This window comes from Mirounga angustirostris, unplaced genomic scaffold (assembly GCF_029215605.1).
Source record: "Mirounga angustirostris isolate CCGP_5_RB_7025 unplaced genomic scaffold, mMirAng1.0.hap1 SCAF_2, whole genome shotgun sequence".
Lineage (NCBI taxonomy): Eukaryota > Metazoa > Chordata > Mammalia > Carnivora > Phocidae > Mirounga > Mirounga angustirostris.
This window is the reverse complement of record NW_026991710.1, coordinates 158280553-158295762: the sequence shown is the minus strand read 5'-3', so window position 1 is coordinate 158295762 and position 15210 is coordinate 158280553. Positions and strand designations below refer to the sequence as shown.

The following is a 15210-nucleotide window of genomic DNA, read 5'->3' as shown; positions in this document are numbered from 1 at the left end:
TGAGCACGTTGGGCTGTTGGCTTGCCAATCCTTAGCAACAGCATACTCCTGGGGCACAGGTCTTGATTCTTATTATGGACTTAGGGGCTGCAAAGGTCAATGAGGTCAGCCGGCAAACAGACAAGCCAAGGGCAGACACGATGCCGGGTCTACCTCCCAGGCTTGTGGAGAGGAAGAATTAAAAGAGGTAATTCATGGAAAGTGCTCACACAGGCCCCGGCACACAGTAAGTGCTCGAGAAATATTAGTCAGCATCCTAGTGATGATTTTTATTAGGGTGAGAGTCCCATCAGAAATCAAAACTCTCTTCAGAAGAAATAGGAGGGGTCAGAGCCAGTGAGAAGAGGGCTGTCCTTCGGGAGGCCGTTTGTCTTCCTGAGTGTTTCTGGGCTGAGAGCCCAGGGTGAAGGTGGGCACTGGACAAGGTCTTAGATATGGATCGTACTTTACTCACAACTAACATATGTTTGGGTCTATGTGAAAACATAGACCAATAAGATGAGCGGAGCCAGTGAGAAAATCCCAGAACGGCAGAAGGCAGGCTACCCAGCTTCAACATGCCAAGCAAGGGCCAGCACCTTGGGTGGGGCGTGTGCTTAAACCCATCAGGGGCATCTCTAGGGAACCACAGGCCATCCCCTCCACCCCCCGCCCCCCCGCCCCCCCGCCCCGGTGTGGTTTCCAGCTGCCCCCACCAAGCCTGTGCACCTGGGGAGGTGGAGGCCATAGGTGTGGACCCTTCCAGTGGGCCAGGGGAGCGCTGAAGCTCTGAATGCCAGTGGGCAGTGAAGCTAAGAGCAGAATGACTTTAAACGGGTTTGTTACCATTTTTGAATTCCTTGTGGACTGTGCCTTGCCTTATTTTTATTTTATTTTATTTGTGCCCTGCCTTATTGACTGCAGCAGGGGCGGATGGTTCCTCCTGAGGCCCCCTTCGTGGGCACCACCTCCTGAAAACTGACTTCATTTTGTCATTGCGAGGCCAGTGAACTATGAAGATGTGGGAGCCGGAAGAACCCCGTTCTCACTCTGTCCGGCTACCAGAGAGCAGGGGGGCTCCCAAGTTTAAGTCTTGGTGTGAAGGGCTCCCTTTAGGAGCTTCCAGAGGACTCTCTCCCTTGTCCATCTCTGCCTGTGCAGCCCGCCCAGAGCTGGCTGGCCATGTGGCAGCATCCCTGTCCCGCAACCTAAAGCCACGGGAAGCCTCGGAGGCTCTGGCTGAGGATCGTGGCTGCACGTTGGCTCTGGGTAAGGAAACCACGCGGTCACCAGTGGTGAGCTGGCGCCTCTCTTTGAAGCCCTTCCCGAGGCTCCGAGCTGCCGCTGTGGTTCTCCAAGGCTGACTAGGCCTGGAGCAGCCTCTGTGACAGGGACCAGGGTGCCACTGCTCTGGAAGGAGTCTAGGCGCTTCAAGATGCATTGGGGGCCTTTTCTCGTTTTCTAGAGAGGACTAGAGGGAGCAAGAGGCCAGCCATGAAGCTCTCACATGGCGCGGGACATAGCCCTCCATGCCCCGGCCCCACTCGGAGGCGCCAGCATTCTGGAAACAGCCTGGTGCGCTAGCTTACAGGTGCTCTGCAATCACCAGCACTGGAAGAACCCCAAAAGGCCTCGGGTCAGCCAGCAGCCTCTGGCCCTCACCCCTCGGCCTCATCACCCAGTGAGGATGCCAGGGAAGGTCAATCGTCCTCAAGATAACCCTGGCATTTCCCTTTTCTTGCTCCTTTGGTTCTCAAGGGCGGCAGCCTGGGGTTTGAAAGAAGGCAGCGGCATTCTCCTGAGTGTCAACACGGAAAGCCAAGCACTTCCGGCCGGTGGAGTCCAGCAAGGCTGCATCGTGGTTTGATAAGGTTGTGGTTAACCAGGCCCACACCTGTTTTGGGAGGTGAGCGGGGAGGAGGCGAGGGAACCCGACCCAGATGTCAGCCTGAAAGGAAGCACGGGCACCTTCCAACTCACATTCCACACACGGGCTTGGTCCCGCTAACCAGGCCGGGCCAGGGGAGGCCCGCGGCTCAGAGGTGGACCGGAGGCCAGCACGGGTGGTCGCCCGGTAACCCCACCGGCCATTCCCAGAGCCTCCCGGGCTCAGCTCCTCCCCGCCAGCAGCGGGCAGAGTGAGGCTTTGCCACCCGGTTCCAAGTCCGTGGTCTTTAGTAGCCATTCAAGAGAAAAGTCAATTTCCTAACGAAGGGGGGGTGGCAGAGAAGCCAGGGAAATCATCGCTCTCACTTCCTTATTTTCAGAGGAGTAAACTCAAGCCTCAAAGAAATTAAATAAGGAATCGCCCAGTGAGTGATGGTGAACTGACTTGTGTCCCCATGCAATTCCTGTGCTGAAGCCCTAAGCCCTAATATGGCTGTATCTGGAGAAAGGGTGTTTTCAAGACGTAATTCAGGTTAAATGACGTCCTAAGGGTGGGCCCTGTGCAATATGATGGGTGTCCTCACAAGACGAGGAAGAGACACCGGGGATGCATATGCAAAGGCTGCGTGAGGACACGCGAGAAGGCGACCATCCGCAAGCCGAGAGAGGCCTCGGGAGAAACCAGCCCTGCCGGCACTCTGATCTTGGATTTCTAGCCCCTCGAACTGTGAAGACAAACATTTTACTGTGGAAGTCTCCCAGTCTGTGGTGTTCTGCTATGGCGGCCCCGGCAAACTAACACAGTGATAACAGCTGGGAGTCTGGACGGTTCTGCCTGGCGTGGTTGCCCATGCCCGTGGGAGCCCCGAGCCACGCCACGGGACAGGCTGGCCCGCTGCGGTGGCGAGACAACCCGTACGGCCCATGGGACTTTCCTTCACAGGTGACCTTGCCCATTTCTTCCCGGGGGATGGCAAGCAGGTGTAAAACACCCCCATGCCTCCTGCGTGAGCTCAGGGAGCACCTGCCGGAGCCTGGAGGGCCCGAGCAAGGGTGAGGCCCTCGGCGCTGGGGCTGTGGGGCTGCCACCAGCCTCACCGAGCACACAGCCTGGCTCAGCCATCCCAACCACAAAACGCACCTGGAAAACATCACTTTCTTTGGCCTACGTCTTTCACTTGGGTTGAAAACCTCACTCCACCCTCCTCCAATCAGCCTGAAGTGAAGGCTGCCACAGCAGGCCAGGACCCGTGGCTCGTCACCTTCCATAGCTCCGTACGGCGATCTCGCAATGCTGCCGGGCAATTAGAGATGGCAAGCCTCCCCCGCCGCTGGGGGCGTGCGGCCCGTGCTCCTACTCACCTACGGGCAAATGCACGGCTTGGCTGAGGGCTGTTGGGGTCCCATTTTGGGCCCCATCGGGCAGTGAACTGCACAACACACGTTGTGGCTGACCGGTTGGGCATGCCGGCGCCAAGGTCAAGAATCACCGTCAAAGCAAGAACCCGACTGGGGAGCCATCCTGCACCCTGATGTGTCCGCAGCTGCTCATTTTTAAAATAAGCACTTAAAAAGCTCTTCCAACGTGCCAGCCAGGTAGCAGATGATGCATGGGACCCAACCAAATACATGGGATAGTGAAGAGCAATCTGAACAGGGGCAACCTCTTCGGGTCCCCTCCCTCCCTGGGAGCTTTGTACTATCACTTTGCTATCACTCAGTAAACCTTGCAAAAAAAAAAGAGCAATGAATAGGATGTACTGGGCCTTTCTGTAGGATTGGATAGACCGAGAGGAATTCATCTTAGCTCCTCTTGTGGGAAAGATCACCCAAGCCAGGAGACACGATGTAGGTTTCTAGAGACTCCATCTCAGGAGAGGAAGGGTGTGTCTCTGGTATAATGCTGTTAAGGTTCCCCTTTCTTTCCCTCTGGTTACCAAAACACAGTCTTCTGTCCCAAAACATTGTTTATATTGTGCTTACCCTTGTGTAGCTTGTAGACCTGCTGTCGATGTAGTTCCCCTGGGTCCTTGGACAGGGACCATGCCGAGGGTGTCACAGGCACTACGGACCTTGAGTCCCTCACAGAAAGGACTGCGTTGCGATCATGCCACATGTCCAGTCCCCGTGCAGGGTGTGGCACACAGTGGATGCCCGCCATCTGCCACTAAGGACAGCGTGGCTATCCATGCATTTTCTCACTTGGCACGCTTAATGAATGTGAGGCGACAATGTCGTTAACCATGACAGCAGCGGAGCCTGAGCCCTTTCTGAGTTCATCATCAGAGCCCTCAAACACCAGCTGTTAGAACCCTTGAGCGTGAGGCCACCTGGCCCATACTTTCTGGGACTCAGTGACCAAAAGAGAACACAGCCCCTCACCTTCTTCTGGAAGCCCATGGCAGGGATGTTACATCTCACGCCAGCATCTTCCTCGTGGTTGCAGCCCAGAGACTCGGCATTGAATTTGCAGTCTATAATGGACTTCTCAGTCCCGGTGCACTCGATTTCATTGAGGTGGATGGGTCCTATCCCTGGGGGAGGAAAACAAACAGGTACTACTGGCAGCTTCTGAAGGTAAGTTTCTGGAGTGGGCAATAAAGTCCTAGACGGTAAGAACGTGTTTCTCCCACCCTCAGAACTCTTCCAGCTGCATCCCATAACCAGCTCAAGGTTCCAGGCCTCCTCTTCTGGAGAGGAGAGAATTGCTTTTTGTCTTGGGATTCACTTCTCCCCTAAAAGCAAATCAAATGTGCTGCAAACTTCCTGTGTGGCCTTGGCCGACCCACTCAGCCTCTCTGAATATTGGTTTTCTTCCCTGAATAAAGGAGATGGACGAGAAGACATCTAAGTTCCCTCTTCAACTTTAATACTCCGTGCATTTTGAACCCGAAAAGGGCGACTATCCCTATAGAATCAGAGACCCCGCAGGAAAGTGATGGCACACTCAAACTGGATGATTTGAATACAGTTAAGAAAAAGGGATTTTGAAAATAAAGATAGGGGGTGCCTAGGTGGCTCATTCAGTTAAGCAGCTGACTCTTGATTTCAGCTCAGGTCAAGATCTCAGGGTCCTGGGATCGAGCCCCGCATCGGGCTCCACGCTCAGCAGAGAGTCTGCTTGAGGAGTCTCTCCCTCTCTCTCTGCCCCTACCCCACTCGCTCTCCCTCTCTAAAGTAAATAAATAAATCTTTTTTAAAAAGATAATAAAGGTACGGACAGAGTGTAGGGAAATCACAAAATCACAAAGGACAGTCCAACACTCAGAGGCTAGTAAGAGTGGGACACAGAAATGGCCCGTAGGCCAGCAGGAGTGAGGGGAAGATGCCAATGTCTGACTTAGGAAAGCAAAGAACGTATGTGGAAAGGGCACCTGTTAAGAGCCATTACCCCTTGGGGCGCCTGGGTGGCTCAGTTGGTTAAGCGACTACCTTCGGCTCAGGTCATGATCCTGGAGTCCCTGGATCGAGTCCCGCATCGGGCTCCCTGCTCGGCAGGGAGTCTTCTTCTCCCTCTGACCCTCCCCCCTCTCATGTGCTTTCTCTCTCATTCTCTCTCTCTCAAATAAATAAAATCTTTAAAAAGAAAAAAAAGAGCCATTACCCCTGGTCGAGGAGGGACACAGCAGCCTGCAGGGACCCTGTAGGGGGAAGAGATACCTGGCCTCCCTCCTCTCCCCAGCCCATCTCCTGCCAATGTTCCCTGCTGGGGCAGAGAGGGCAAATCATCAGGCAAATGACCGATGGTGAACATGCAGGGAAGCTGTCACATGCACCCAGATAACCAAGGGGAGCCCCCCACTGCTGGGGAAAGAGAATCCCCAACGTGACCCTGTTGGCTCAGCTCAGCTCAGCTCACAGGGCTACCTCCCCTCTGTCTAGCCCATCAAAGTCAGGTTCTCTCTGGGAGCTTTGGGCTGCACTGACTCCCACTTTGGTTCCCGCCCTGCCTGGGATCACCTCTCTTTTCCTGATCCTCACTCACCATCCTCGTCTCGCTCGGGTCCTGCCCCTCAACACTCAGACACTCACCTCCCATCTTAGGGCCGCCCTCCCCTGAGCCCACTCTCTGCCTGTCACTTTAGTCTCCATCAGAGTGAACTTCTTGGAAAAGTTGTCTCTTTTGTCCCCTTTACTTCCCCAGCCAGCAGAAGGACCATCTCCCATCCACTTCTCCGCCAGCCCTCTCCATCCTGGGAAGTGGAGTCCATCCGGCCTGATGTTCTCACCAGAACCCAGAGGTCATCTCTGGTAACCCCTCTTCCTCTGTGGTTGACAAGGAATCCATCATCACATCTGTTCACTCCCCTAAATCTGGGTGCTTTGCGTTTCTGCTGTTGCGACACTCATCGCATTCTGTCTTCTCCCGTTTGGACAAATGCAACTGCCTCTAGGCTCCGTCCTGCTTGCTCATTCTAAAATATTCGTCGCAGGGCAGCCCATGAGTGCTGTTAATGCATATTGAATCAAGCCACTCCCCATCTTAAGTCCCTGGAACGGCTTCTCACTGCATCGAAGGGTAAAATCCACAATCCCCAAGTGGCCTGTTAGGCACAGCCTGGCCTCTCACTTAGCGTTCCAGCTCTGTCCGCCGCCACATCACCTATTTGGCCGCTTGATTGAGCTGAGCTTTTCCCCTGCCTGGACCCTCTGCCTGGCCCATCTTCCTCCCCTCCTCACCAGCTAACTCTCGCTCATCCTTCAGGGCTCGGCTTTGACCACTTCCTTAGAGAAGCCTTTCTGATTCCCGTCTAAGCTGGGCCCCCTCGTGTGGCCTCCCACTGAGCACTCAGGTGGCTGTCTGTTCCGTGTCTGCTTCCCCACTGGGTTGGAGACCCCACAAGGGCAGGCGTCATGTCTGTGTTCCTTCTGTGATTTCTGTTGCAGAGGTTTCCAGAGACACCCGGTATCTAGGCTCACCGAGGCCAAAATTAACTTCCAGGAGCAACCTACGTTAGTAAGTGAGAGCCAAGTTTCCCTTTCCTTGGGAATTCACAAATTCAATTCACAAACAATAAAGCTTCCAATTCCTTGGAATTTTATAAAATTGATTAAAACACAGTGACTGTGGCTGGAAGCATCCAAGGACTCAGAGTGGAGAGGCTAGGACAGCGCAGGCCCTCGAGGCAAGCAGGGGCCACAGCTCAGGGATTCGGGGGGACGCAGAAACGGGCAGCAACCTTGGACCTGCGTATCTGATGCAGGGCTTGTTTGACGACTGTCAGAAGGATGACGGTGGCGATGGTGACATATATTTCTTGAGCGCTTACTATGCGCTGGATTCTGTCCTACACACATGGCGTGTATGAACTCATCATCACCAGTCAATACAATGTGGAAATGGGGGGCCAACAACGAAGTAACAGGCCTGATGGAGGAGCCAGGAGGCAAACCAGGCAGTCTGGCCCCACAGAGGGATCCTGCTGGGTTTCTGGAGCCATCAGGAGAGAAAAGCCCCGTGTGCTGGACGGCGGCAGAAGGTTGCTCTGCGAAAGATCGGAGGGTTTGGAAGCACCTGTGTTCTTCATCTAGGGATGCTCTCTCTGCCTCCTGAACACCTTCTCCTTCTGCTGACCTAGCTAGAGGCCCGCCTCCAAGGAACATCTCAAAGCCTTCCTCCGGCTTGGCTCCGCTTGACACCACCTGACCCCCACCTGCAGCATTTTCTGTTGACACCTCTCCCTGGGAGGCGAGGAGAGACTGGAGCCGGCCTGCATCTCCTTGGGAAGTGACGGGAGCTTTCTGAGCCCCGCCTCCCTCATCTGCCAAAGGCAATAATAGCAACTCTCCGGCAGGGTGGGGATTATGAGAGACGAGTGACACCACGGATGGCCAGTTACCAGGGGCTCAGGAAATGGCAAACAGTATCAGTGTCACTTCTCATATCACCCCTCTGAGTGCAGGTTATCTTTGAGGGAGGTTATTTCTAGTTTCCCCCGCTTGACGCGAGCTGCCAGGGAGCAGAAACCATTACCGTAAATGTTTGTGGAATAAACGAATTCTCCATTCCAGGGCCCAGCCCAAACAGTCTTCAATGAACGCTTATGAATCACTGGCCTACAGGACTGGCCAGGGGAGGAAAGGTTTATGCAAGAGCCGACCGTGCTTTAGACTCCAGCTAACAACTGGTGGTCTCCTTCCAGCCTCCCTTGTGTAAATGCCCACAGTGGCGGTGGGGCCCCAGAGGGCGGGCCCCATGTTCCTGAAGCATACACATTCATGGCACAGAGATTGGAGAACCAGTGTTTCTCACCCTCTTCCCTGTACTCCCGAGCTCTGCAGGGTGGGCGCTGTCCCTGAAGGCCCCTGGCCTGGGTATACAGCAGAGCATGCCCAGCCATGTCTGTGGGCTCCTGGTTCCTTCTGTTGACCTGGGCCTGACCCCGCATCCTGACTCCCAGCATTCGCCTGCTCCAGGTTCTGGACTGACCCCTGAATTGCTCCTCCTCACTATGCCTTTCCTACCTGCACTTTGACTCTGCTCTTCCCCCAAGGAACAAGCCCTGGCCCAGGGGACCACAGGCCAGGGGCAGAAGCAGGGCACAGGGGAGAAGCCTAACCCCCTGGAGCGATGTCATGGACTCTAGACCCACAGTTAACTCTGCCGGTTACAATCACATTTTTTAAGAGCGCAGTAGAATACAGTAGGACATAGCGTTTTGTATGTCGTAGAGGTAAGCACTGTTTCTAGAAACTTCTGTTTCAGCTTTACGTGCGTGGCCTGTCCCATCACATGTATTTCTGCTTGGGGATTTCAGGAAAAAGGCTTTTAAAGACACTGCTCTAGAGCTGCCCTGACCAATACAGCCACTGGCCACACTGAGCACTTGGACCGTGGCCAGGCCACACTGAGCACTTGGACCGTGGCCAGGCCACACTGAAATGTGCTCTGAATATAAGGCACACCTTAGATTCCAGACTCGGTACGCAAAATGTACACTCTCTCATTAATAGCATTTATATTGATTACATGTTGAAATCATCATATTTGGGATAAATTGGATTAAGGGAAATATATTATTAAAATTAATTTGTTTCTTTTCTATGAGATAATTTAAAATTACTTACGTGGCTCCCATTATATTTCTGTTGGACAGCTAGGGTGTAGAGTGCTGAAACTTCTTTACCAAGTGTTTATTCAGCTGATCCTACTTACACAAGTGGAGCTCATTCATTCATATATTCATTCTTCATAACATGAACAGCCTAGAGCACTATGAGCTGGGTACAGACTCAGCACTAGGGACACAGAGGTGAAGGACACAGGCCCTCCCCTCATGCAGCACTGGGTCTTGGGGGTGGGGGTGGACATGGACACAGACAGCTGGAGTCCAGATGTGTGCAAGGGGTCCCAGGAACACAAAGCACAAAGTGCCTGACTCCGACCTAACACCCATCCTGGTGATAAGAGCAGGTCTCAGAGAATCGCAGGAGGCTGGGGCCACACAAACCCTCAAATGTGACTCCAGTGTAGAATCTGAAACCCTGGCTTTTGCTCAAGGTCACTGAGCAAGGAGGTGGCAGAGCTGGGACTAGGACTCAGACTGCTCGCTGCTTAGTCCTTGCCTTTCACACCCAAACCACGGGTGTGGCCACTCGGTCCACCAGCCAGAGCCGGGACTGAGCCTACCCCGTCTGCTCTGTGACTTGACACTGACTGTAGACTTTTCCCTTCCTGCCTACCAGAATTGACCTGCCCAGAGTGCTGGGAGATCATAAATCACCCAGTGGTTCTTTCAAGGACAGCATCGAAAATGCCAGCTGTCTCTTTCTTGCAGGGTTCTGCAGGTCCCTGGAAACCTGTGGCTGCTCTGGGCAGTGAAATAACTAGGTCAAATAGTACACGCCCATGGGGGATGGAATGCTGATGTCATCCAGGCTCATTTGTTCCTCAGAATGAGTGGGCTTTGTGCTGCAGGCCTTGGGAAAGCACAAACCAACACAGCCAATCAGTGACACGGACTGTGGGGGTATTCGCCATCCAAGGGAACTCCAAAGAGCTCACCACGACCAGGGAGGAAGAGGACTGGCCTGCGGTATCACCGAGGCTTCTAGGTGGCACGAAGCAACGTTAGAGGCCAGCCTAGACCCCTAACCTTCAGTGCACGCCCAGGAAGCTTGCAGGATTGCAGAATTGGGGTAGAGACGTTCTGAATGTGTGGGGGGCCTGGGCGATGGTGGACATACCGGGAGAAGCCCAAACCTGGGAGCTAATGACTTGGGTTTCAGATTTTCTCCACCACTAACCATGGGGGTGATCACAGGCTTGTCCTCCCATGCCTCCATGCCTCGGTGTTGGACTAGATGAACTGAGGTCCTCTCCAGCAGGGCATCTATGATTCCAGGGCTCTCTCCAGTCCACTGGGCTGTTACTTCCTCCAGGGTGTGACCAATGACCTCACCACATTCCTCTCTGTGGGGCGACGGCCCTCCGGCTGGCAGTATCCTCCCCCCCAGGACAGGGTGCTCCACCCTCCTTGTCAGAAAGGGAAGCTGTCGTGTCCTCATGTCACGTGTGCACCATTGTTCTCAACGGAATGACCCGCTTGAAAGCCTCTTACACTTTTGTTCTCTGCTTAGATGAAGGATTTGTGCAGGACACTTAATAAAATCCAGGCCCCTTCTCGTTAGCATCACGTGACATCCGGAAAGGGGCATTCCTGTTCCCAGTCTCTGGTGGCAGGGAGAGAATGTTTGTGGTGCTACGCCGGAGTGGGAAAGTAAGATGACCTTTGAGATTCTTGTGTGCCTGGGGTGGGCCACGGCCGGAGGAATTCTGAGATCCTGTCCTGGAGGAAGGGTCTGAGAATTCCAGCTTTCTCAGTGGGACTGGGGAGCACTGGGTTGCGAGCTGGGAGACCTCCACTAGGGTCTTCATTGGCCGCTAATATGTTGTCTCACCTTGGTTATTCACTTCTTTCTCCGGGCCTCAGCTTCCAAATTCATAAAATGGGGGCTCAGTGTTCCCTAAGCCCTTGCAGCTCTGACTGCTGGGAGAGGCCCAGCATTCTCGAACAGAGCAGCAGCCACGGGTGGGAGCAGGCAAAGCAGGAAGACCCCGCAAAGCCCGAAGCCAGCCCACCTGGCCTGGGCCCCCATGCCGTGCTCCCTGTGAAGAGGCCACAGAACTCCTCCCCAGTCCTTACCTTGCCCCAGCTGGGAGCCAGTGATGGCTTCTCTGGCACTCCCAAAGCCCAGCTCTCTGCAGACGACGCTGGCAGACACCAGGTCCCACTTGTCGTCACAGACGGTACCCCATTCTCCGTTCTTGAGCACCTCCACTCGGCCCTCCCCGATGTTGGCACCACCTCTCAACCGCACCAGGGGTTGCTGAAGAGACACACGGTCCTGCTGAGTGCAAAAGCTGATGCACATTTGGCAGGTGGGCGCTGCCCACTGCCCTCCCCTCCCAGCCGCTCCCCTCCACACTGAGGTGCCCGGGCTAGGAGCCGAACCTGTGCTGGAGTTGTGTGCATGTGCGGGGCGGGGGGGGCGGGGGGGGCAGGGGGGTGCCCATGCTCGCTCTGCACCGTCAGCTCTCTGGGAGCTGCCGTCCTGGACTACAGAGGAGCCCACTGGGACCCTCATTCATTCGCCACCCCAACCCAGGCTTGGTCAGGGGCCTTACCACCAGCACTTCCCTCCACAGCCCCAGTGCAGAGCCTCAAGCTTTAGAGCTACAGAAAGCAGCTCCTACCCCCAAACTTGGCAGATTCCAGGCGGACCGGGATTCTACCTTGCTTAGAACCGAGCGCTCTAGTCTAGCCCTGCGGGAGACTTCAGGGCACTGACGGTTACAATCCGGTGATCCCGCTCTGCAGGCGGGGAGAAGCAGGAGCGGGGAGACAGGGAGCTAACCAAGAAGGCCGGGGCTGAGACAATGGACCCTGTGCAGGGGTGGGGAGCCTGCCGTGTGTCCTGGGGCTGGGCGTACGCGCGGCCACTATTCCTGCTACCGCTAGCCCTGATTCTGTTCCAGGTCCAAATCAGCCTGGCTCTGCAGAAGAGGCAGTGCCCCTAGCTGTGCAGAGAGGGGGTGCTTACAGTTTAACTGCCCCTCAGCGCTCACTGACAGCCTGGAAGCCCAAGCGCCTCGCAGGGTTTATTTAATCACACAGGGATAAAAGCCACTCTCCACCAGGGCTTTGACCCACTGGATCACATGTTACCAGATGGGAGCTGGCTCACATGACTCCATCTGCCCACACACCCCGGTCTGCATCAACTTCCGTGCATGCGATGTGTGTGCATGTGCATGCGTGTGTGTGTTGGGGGGAGGGGTGGGGCTCAGAAGGCTTCGAGGCTCTGAGTTACTGCTGATGCTCATTTGCTTCAACACAGAGGGAGTGGGCTGACTACGCAGCCGTTCTGTGTGTGCTGGATCAGACCAGAGTCATTGTTCCACTCGCGCCTCCGTGGTCCTCAGACCACACCCGCCGATGGCCCGGCCATGGTGGCCTGGCTGGAGGTGGTGTTTGTCGACATTCAGGTACACCTGCCACCTTGAGGGCCGAGGTGTCAGACCAGAACCCGTGTCTCCATCCTCCAGCTGAGGTTCCCACTCGGCCACAGGGCTCTCGCCCACTGGCGGTGCCCCGTGGCTGCCGTGGCGGGGCAGGGCGCAGTGATAGCACCCAGGCTTACAGGCCGTGGGGACTGCTCTGAGCCTGGCACTAGGGAGAGAAGATGGACAGGGGTGTGTGCCAAACATCCGGAACCTTCTAGCTTTAGAAAACAAACCAGACACCTGTTGGCTGCAGCCCATTTGCAGTGGAGCTGTGCCCTCTCCCTTCCCCCACCGCCCGGCCCAAGCTGTCTAGCACGCACAGCTGTGGCTTCCATGTTCTGGAAACTGCTCCTATGGGCTGGTGGGTGGGAACAGCATATGGGAAGAGGAGGGGGAGGGGTAGGAAAGGTGGCTGCTCATTTATGAGGGGGCAGACCATCCATGACCCGAGCTTGATGGAGGCAGAATGCCAAAGATCCTCACCCCAGCCTGGCAGTGGCTGAGCAGAGTCAGCTGGCCCCGGAGGAAAGAAAGAAACCAAGGGAAAATGTGATGTAAGGCTCGCTACCCCCCCCCCTTTTTTTTTAAATTCCTTTGGCATGAACTCGATTCCTTTGCTTTAAACCACACAGCAAGAGGAATTCCAAAACAGTAGGGTCTGGAATTCTGGATGACATACGAGAAAAGCTCAGAGGCTCGGGCTGAGGCTGTAGGAAGGATGTGGTCATCACATCATGTGGCAGGGGGGCAAGTGAGGGTGTGGGGGGGCTGTGGGGCTGTGGGGGGCGGGCAGCACTGTCCGGGGGTGTGTGTGTCTCCTGGCTGCACGCATGTGCTGTGTGGTGGGCCTGTGCACTTTGGAGGCCCCTTGGCGACAAAGGGGGCAGGGACGGCTGCCTGCTGGAAGAGTCACAAAGGCACTCCAAATAGTTCCCATACCCCTTGGTTGATGGCTGGGCTCACAGCATTCATTTCACTCCTTTCACTGAAGGCTTTCTCTTTTGTGTAAATACACCACCCCCAGCCTGGGAGGGGGCACCCAACATGGTTTATCTGCCTCCTGTCAGGGTTTCCCTTTTCTTTCGGATGAGTGCTATCACCCCCCTCCCAAGAGCAGGTCCTTAGATGTTGATGTGGAGGGGAGAGAGCAGAGGGCAGAGGGGAAAGATGGGAGAGACAGGGAGAGAGGAAAGAGACACAGAATGAGGCTGCCATCACGGCCTTCCCCCCTCCTCTTACCCCTGACGTGGTCAGAGCTGACTCGGAACTCACCCCTGCCCAGGTGAGCATGGAGGTTTTATCTGGCGCGGGGGATCACTCCCCATAATGAGCAGCCACCTTTCCTACCCCTCCTTCTCCTCCTCCCATGTGCTGTTCCCACCCACCAGTCCCATGTGAGCAGTTTCTAGAACACGCACATCACTGAGAACCTTTGACAGATATAGAAAAAAAGAGGGGTAGGAAAAAGAAAAATGAATTTCCTCTTAATGATTTTCAAGGGAAGACAGAGGAGCGCACTTTCTCTGTTTCAGAAGCCGCGTCAAGCCTGCCATGGTCAGGACGGTTCACTTGTCCTAAGAAATTGGACACTTGAAACGGGGCTGTTATGTATGCGAGCAGATGTACATCGGCGTGTCTTGAGTACACGCACACGCACACGCACACGCAGGTGCTGCTCGCACACATGGAATGAGACTGAGGGCTACAGGTGACAGAGACATGGGAATGACAGGTTTTCCTTGTCTGTCTCGGTGAAAGCTTTTTAAAAATTTTTATCCTTGCTGTCGCAGAACCAACCAAAACATGTTTGGAAACATTGGTAGCAGGGTTCCTGTGCTTTTGAGAATCATACTGGATTTCCCACAAACTCCAGAACGCTCCTCTCCTCTGGGAACACAGCAGCACTCCCCACCCCTGCCTCTCCTGCTGGGCCAGCAGACGGCGCACAGAGCCTGTGACAGTGGATAAGGAGGTGCTCTCCTCTCCTTGGTATCTGTCCTCCATGGAGGGGACTCTGGTCTCGGAGAGGAGTAGCAACGGTGGGAGGCCAGGCTGGGGTGCTGAAGATTTGGGGCTGGGGCCCAGCGGCTCGGCGCATTCTAGAAGTGGCATCTCTGGGGGGGGCCGGCCCTGACAGGCGTCCCACTACATTCCTGCCCTGTAGGAAAGTCGTCTGAGTTGGGGCCAGCTCTCCTCATTCTCTCCTGGAGGGGTCCCTGCCCGCTCCCTAAACTGCCACTCTCCCCCCGCGCCCCGTGCCAAGGGGCCAGACCTCTGGCCACGTCCTCACCTCTGGCTTGTAGGCTTTCCGGAATCTCGAGGGCCCGTCGGGGCTGAAGACCTGGCCAGGCACACAACTCACCACGGCTGGCAGCCCATTCTCACAGGTGACATTCTTCACAGGGTCCAGCAACACCTGAGTGCTGAGCTTGCAGCTGGAGATGTGGGCCTCCGTGCCTCTGCAGTCCATGGAGAAGGGCCAGTAGCGCTGTTTCTTCCGGGCCGCAAACATCCTGCAGGGGGGCGAGGGGGCGGGTGACCAGGGTGTCATGGCGCCCACCCCTCATTCCTTCCACAACTGGGTCCTGGGTACGGGGCCGGCCGCTGTGCTGGCTTCTGGGGATCTGGTGGGGGAACAGAACGGGTACGGCCTGTGCATCTGGAGATCAGCCCCGCTGAGTGGGCAGGCACTCGCTGAGCACCTCAGCCATATGGGGCACCATGCTGGGCGCTGGGAAGCAGGACTGGGAGGGCAGATGTGGCCTCCTTCCCCACCCCCCACCCGGCCCCAGGCAGCTTATATGCTAGAAGAGGAAGTGAGATAACACAAAAGCCTA

The 15210-nt window shown here is 55.5% G+C and overlaps 1 protein-coding gene across 8 annotated transcripts in view; it reads right to left on the bottom strand.

Annotated features, from left to right (window-relative positions):
• LOXL2 (lysyl oxidase like 2) overlaps positions 1–15210 on the bottom strand; it is a 121735-nt gene that overhangs the window by 50591 nt on the left and 55934 nt on the right. For 6 of the 8 annotated variants that reach the window (XR_010409661.1, XM_045880025.3, XM_045880028.3 and 3 more), the window contains 3 exons: positions 14664–14886; positions 11013–11217; positions 4249–4400 (listed from right to left, as the gene is read on the bottom strand). Coding sequence is in view for 7 of the 8 variants with exons in the window: in XM_045880025.3 (XP_045735981.1) it covers positions 4249–4400; positions 11013–11217; positions 14664–14886 (580 nt within the window). In the remaining variant the exon portion in view is untranslated. The remainder of the gene's footprint in view (positions 1–4248; positions 4401–11012; positions 11218–14663; positions 14887–15210) is intronic. The other 2 variants (XM_045880031.3, XM_045880032.3) reach the window with 2 other exon arrangements.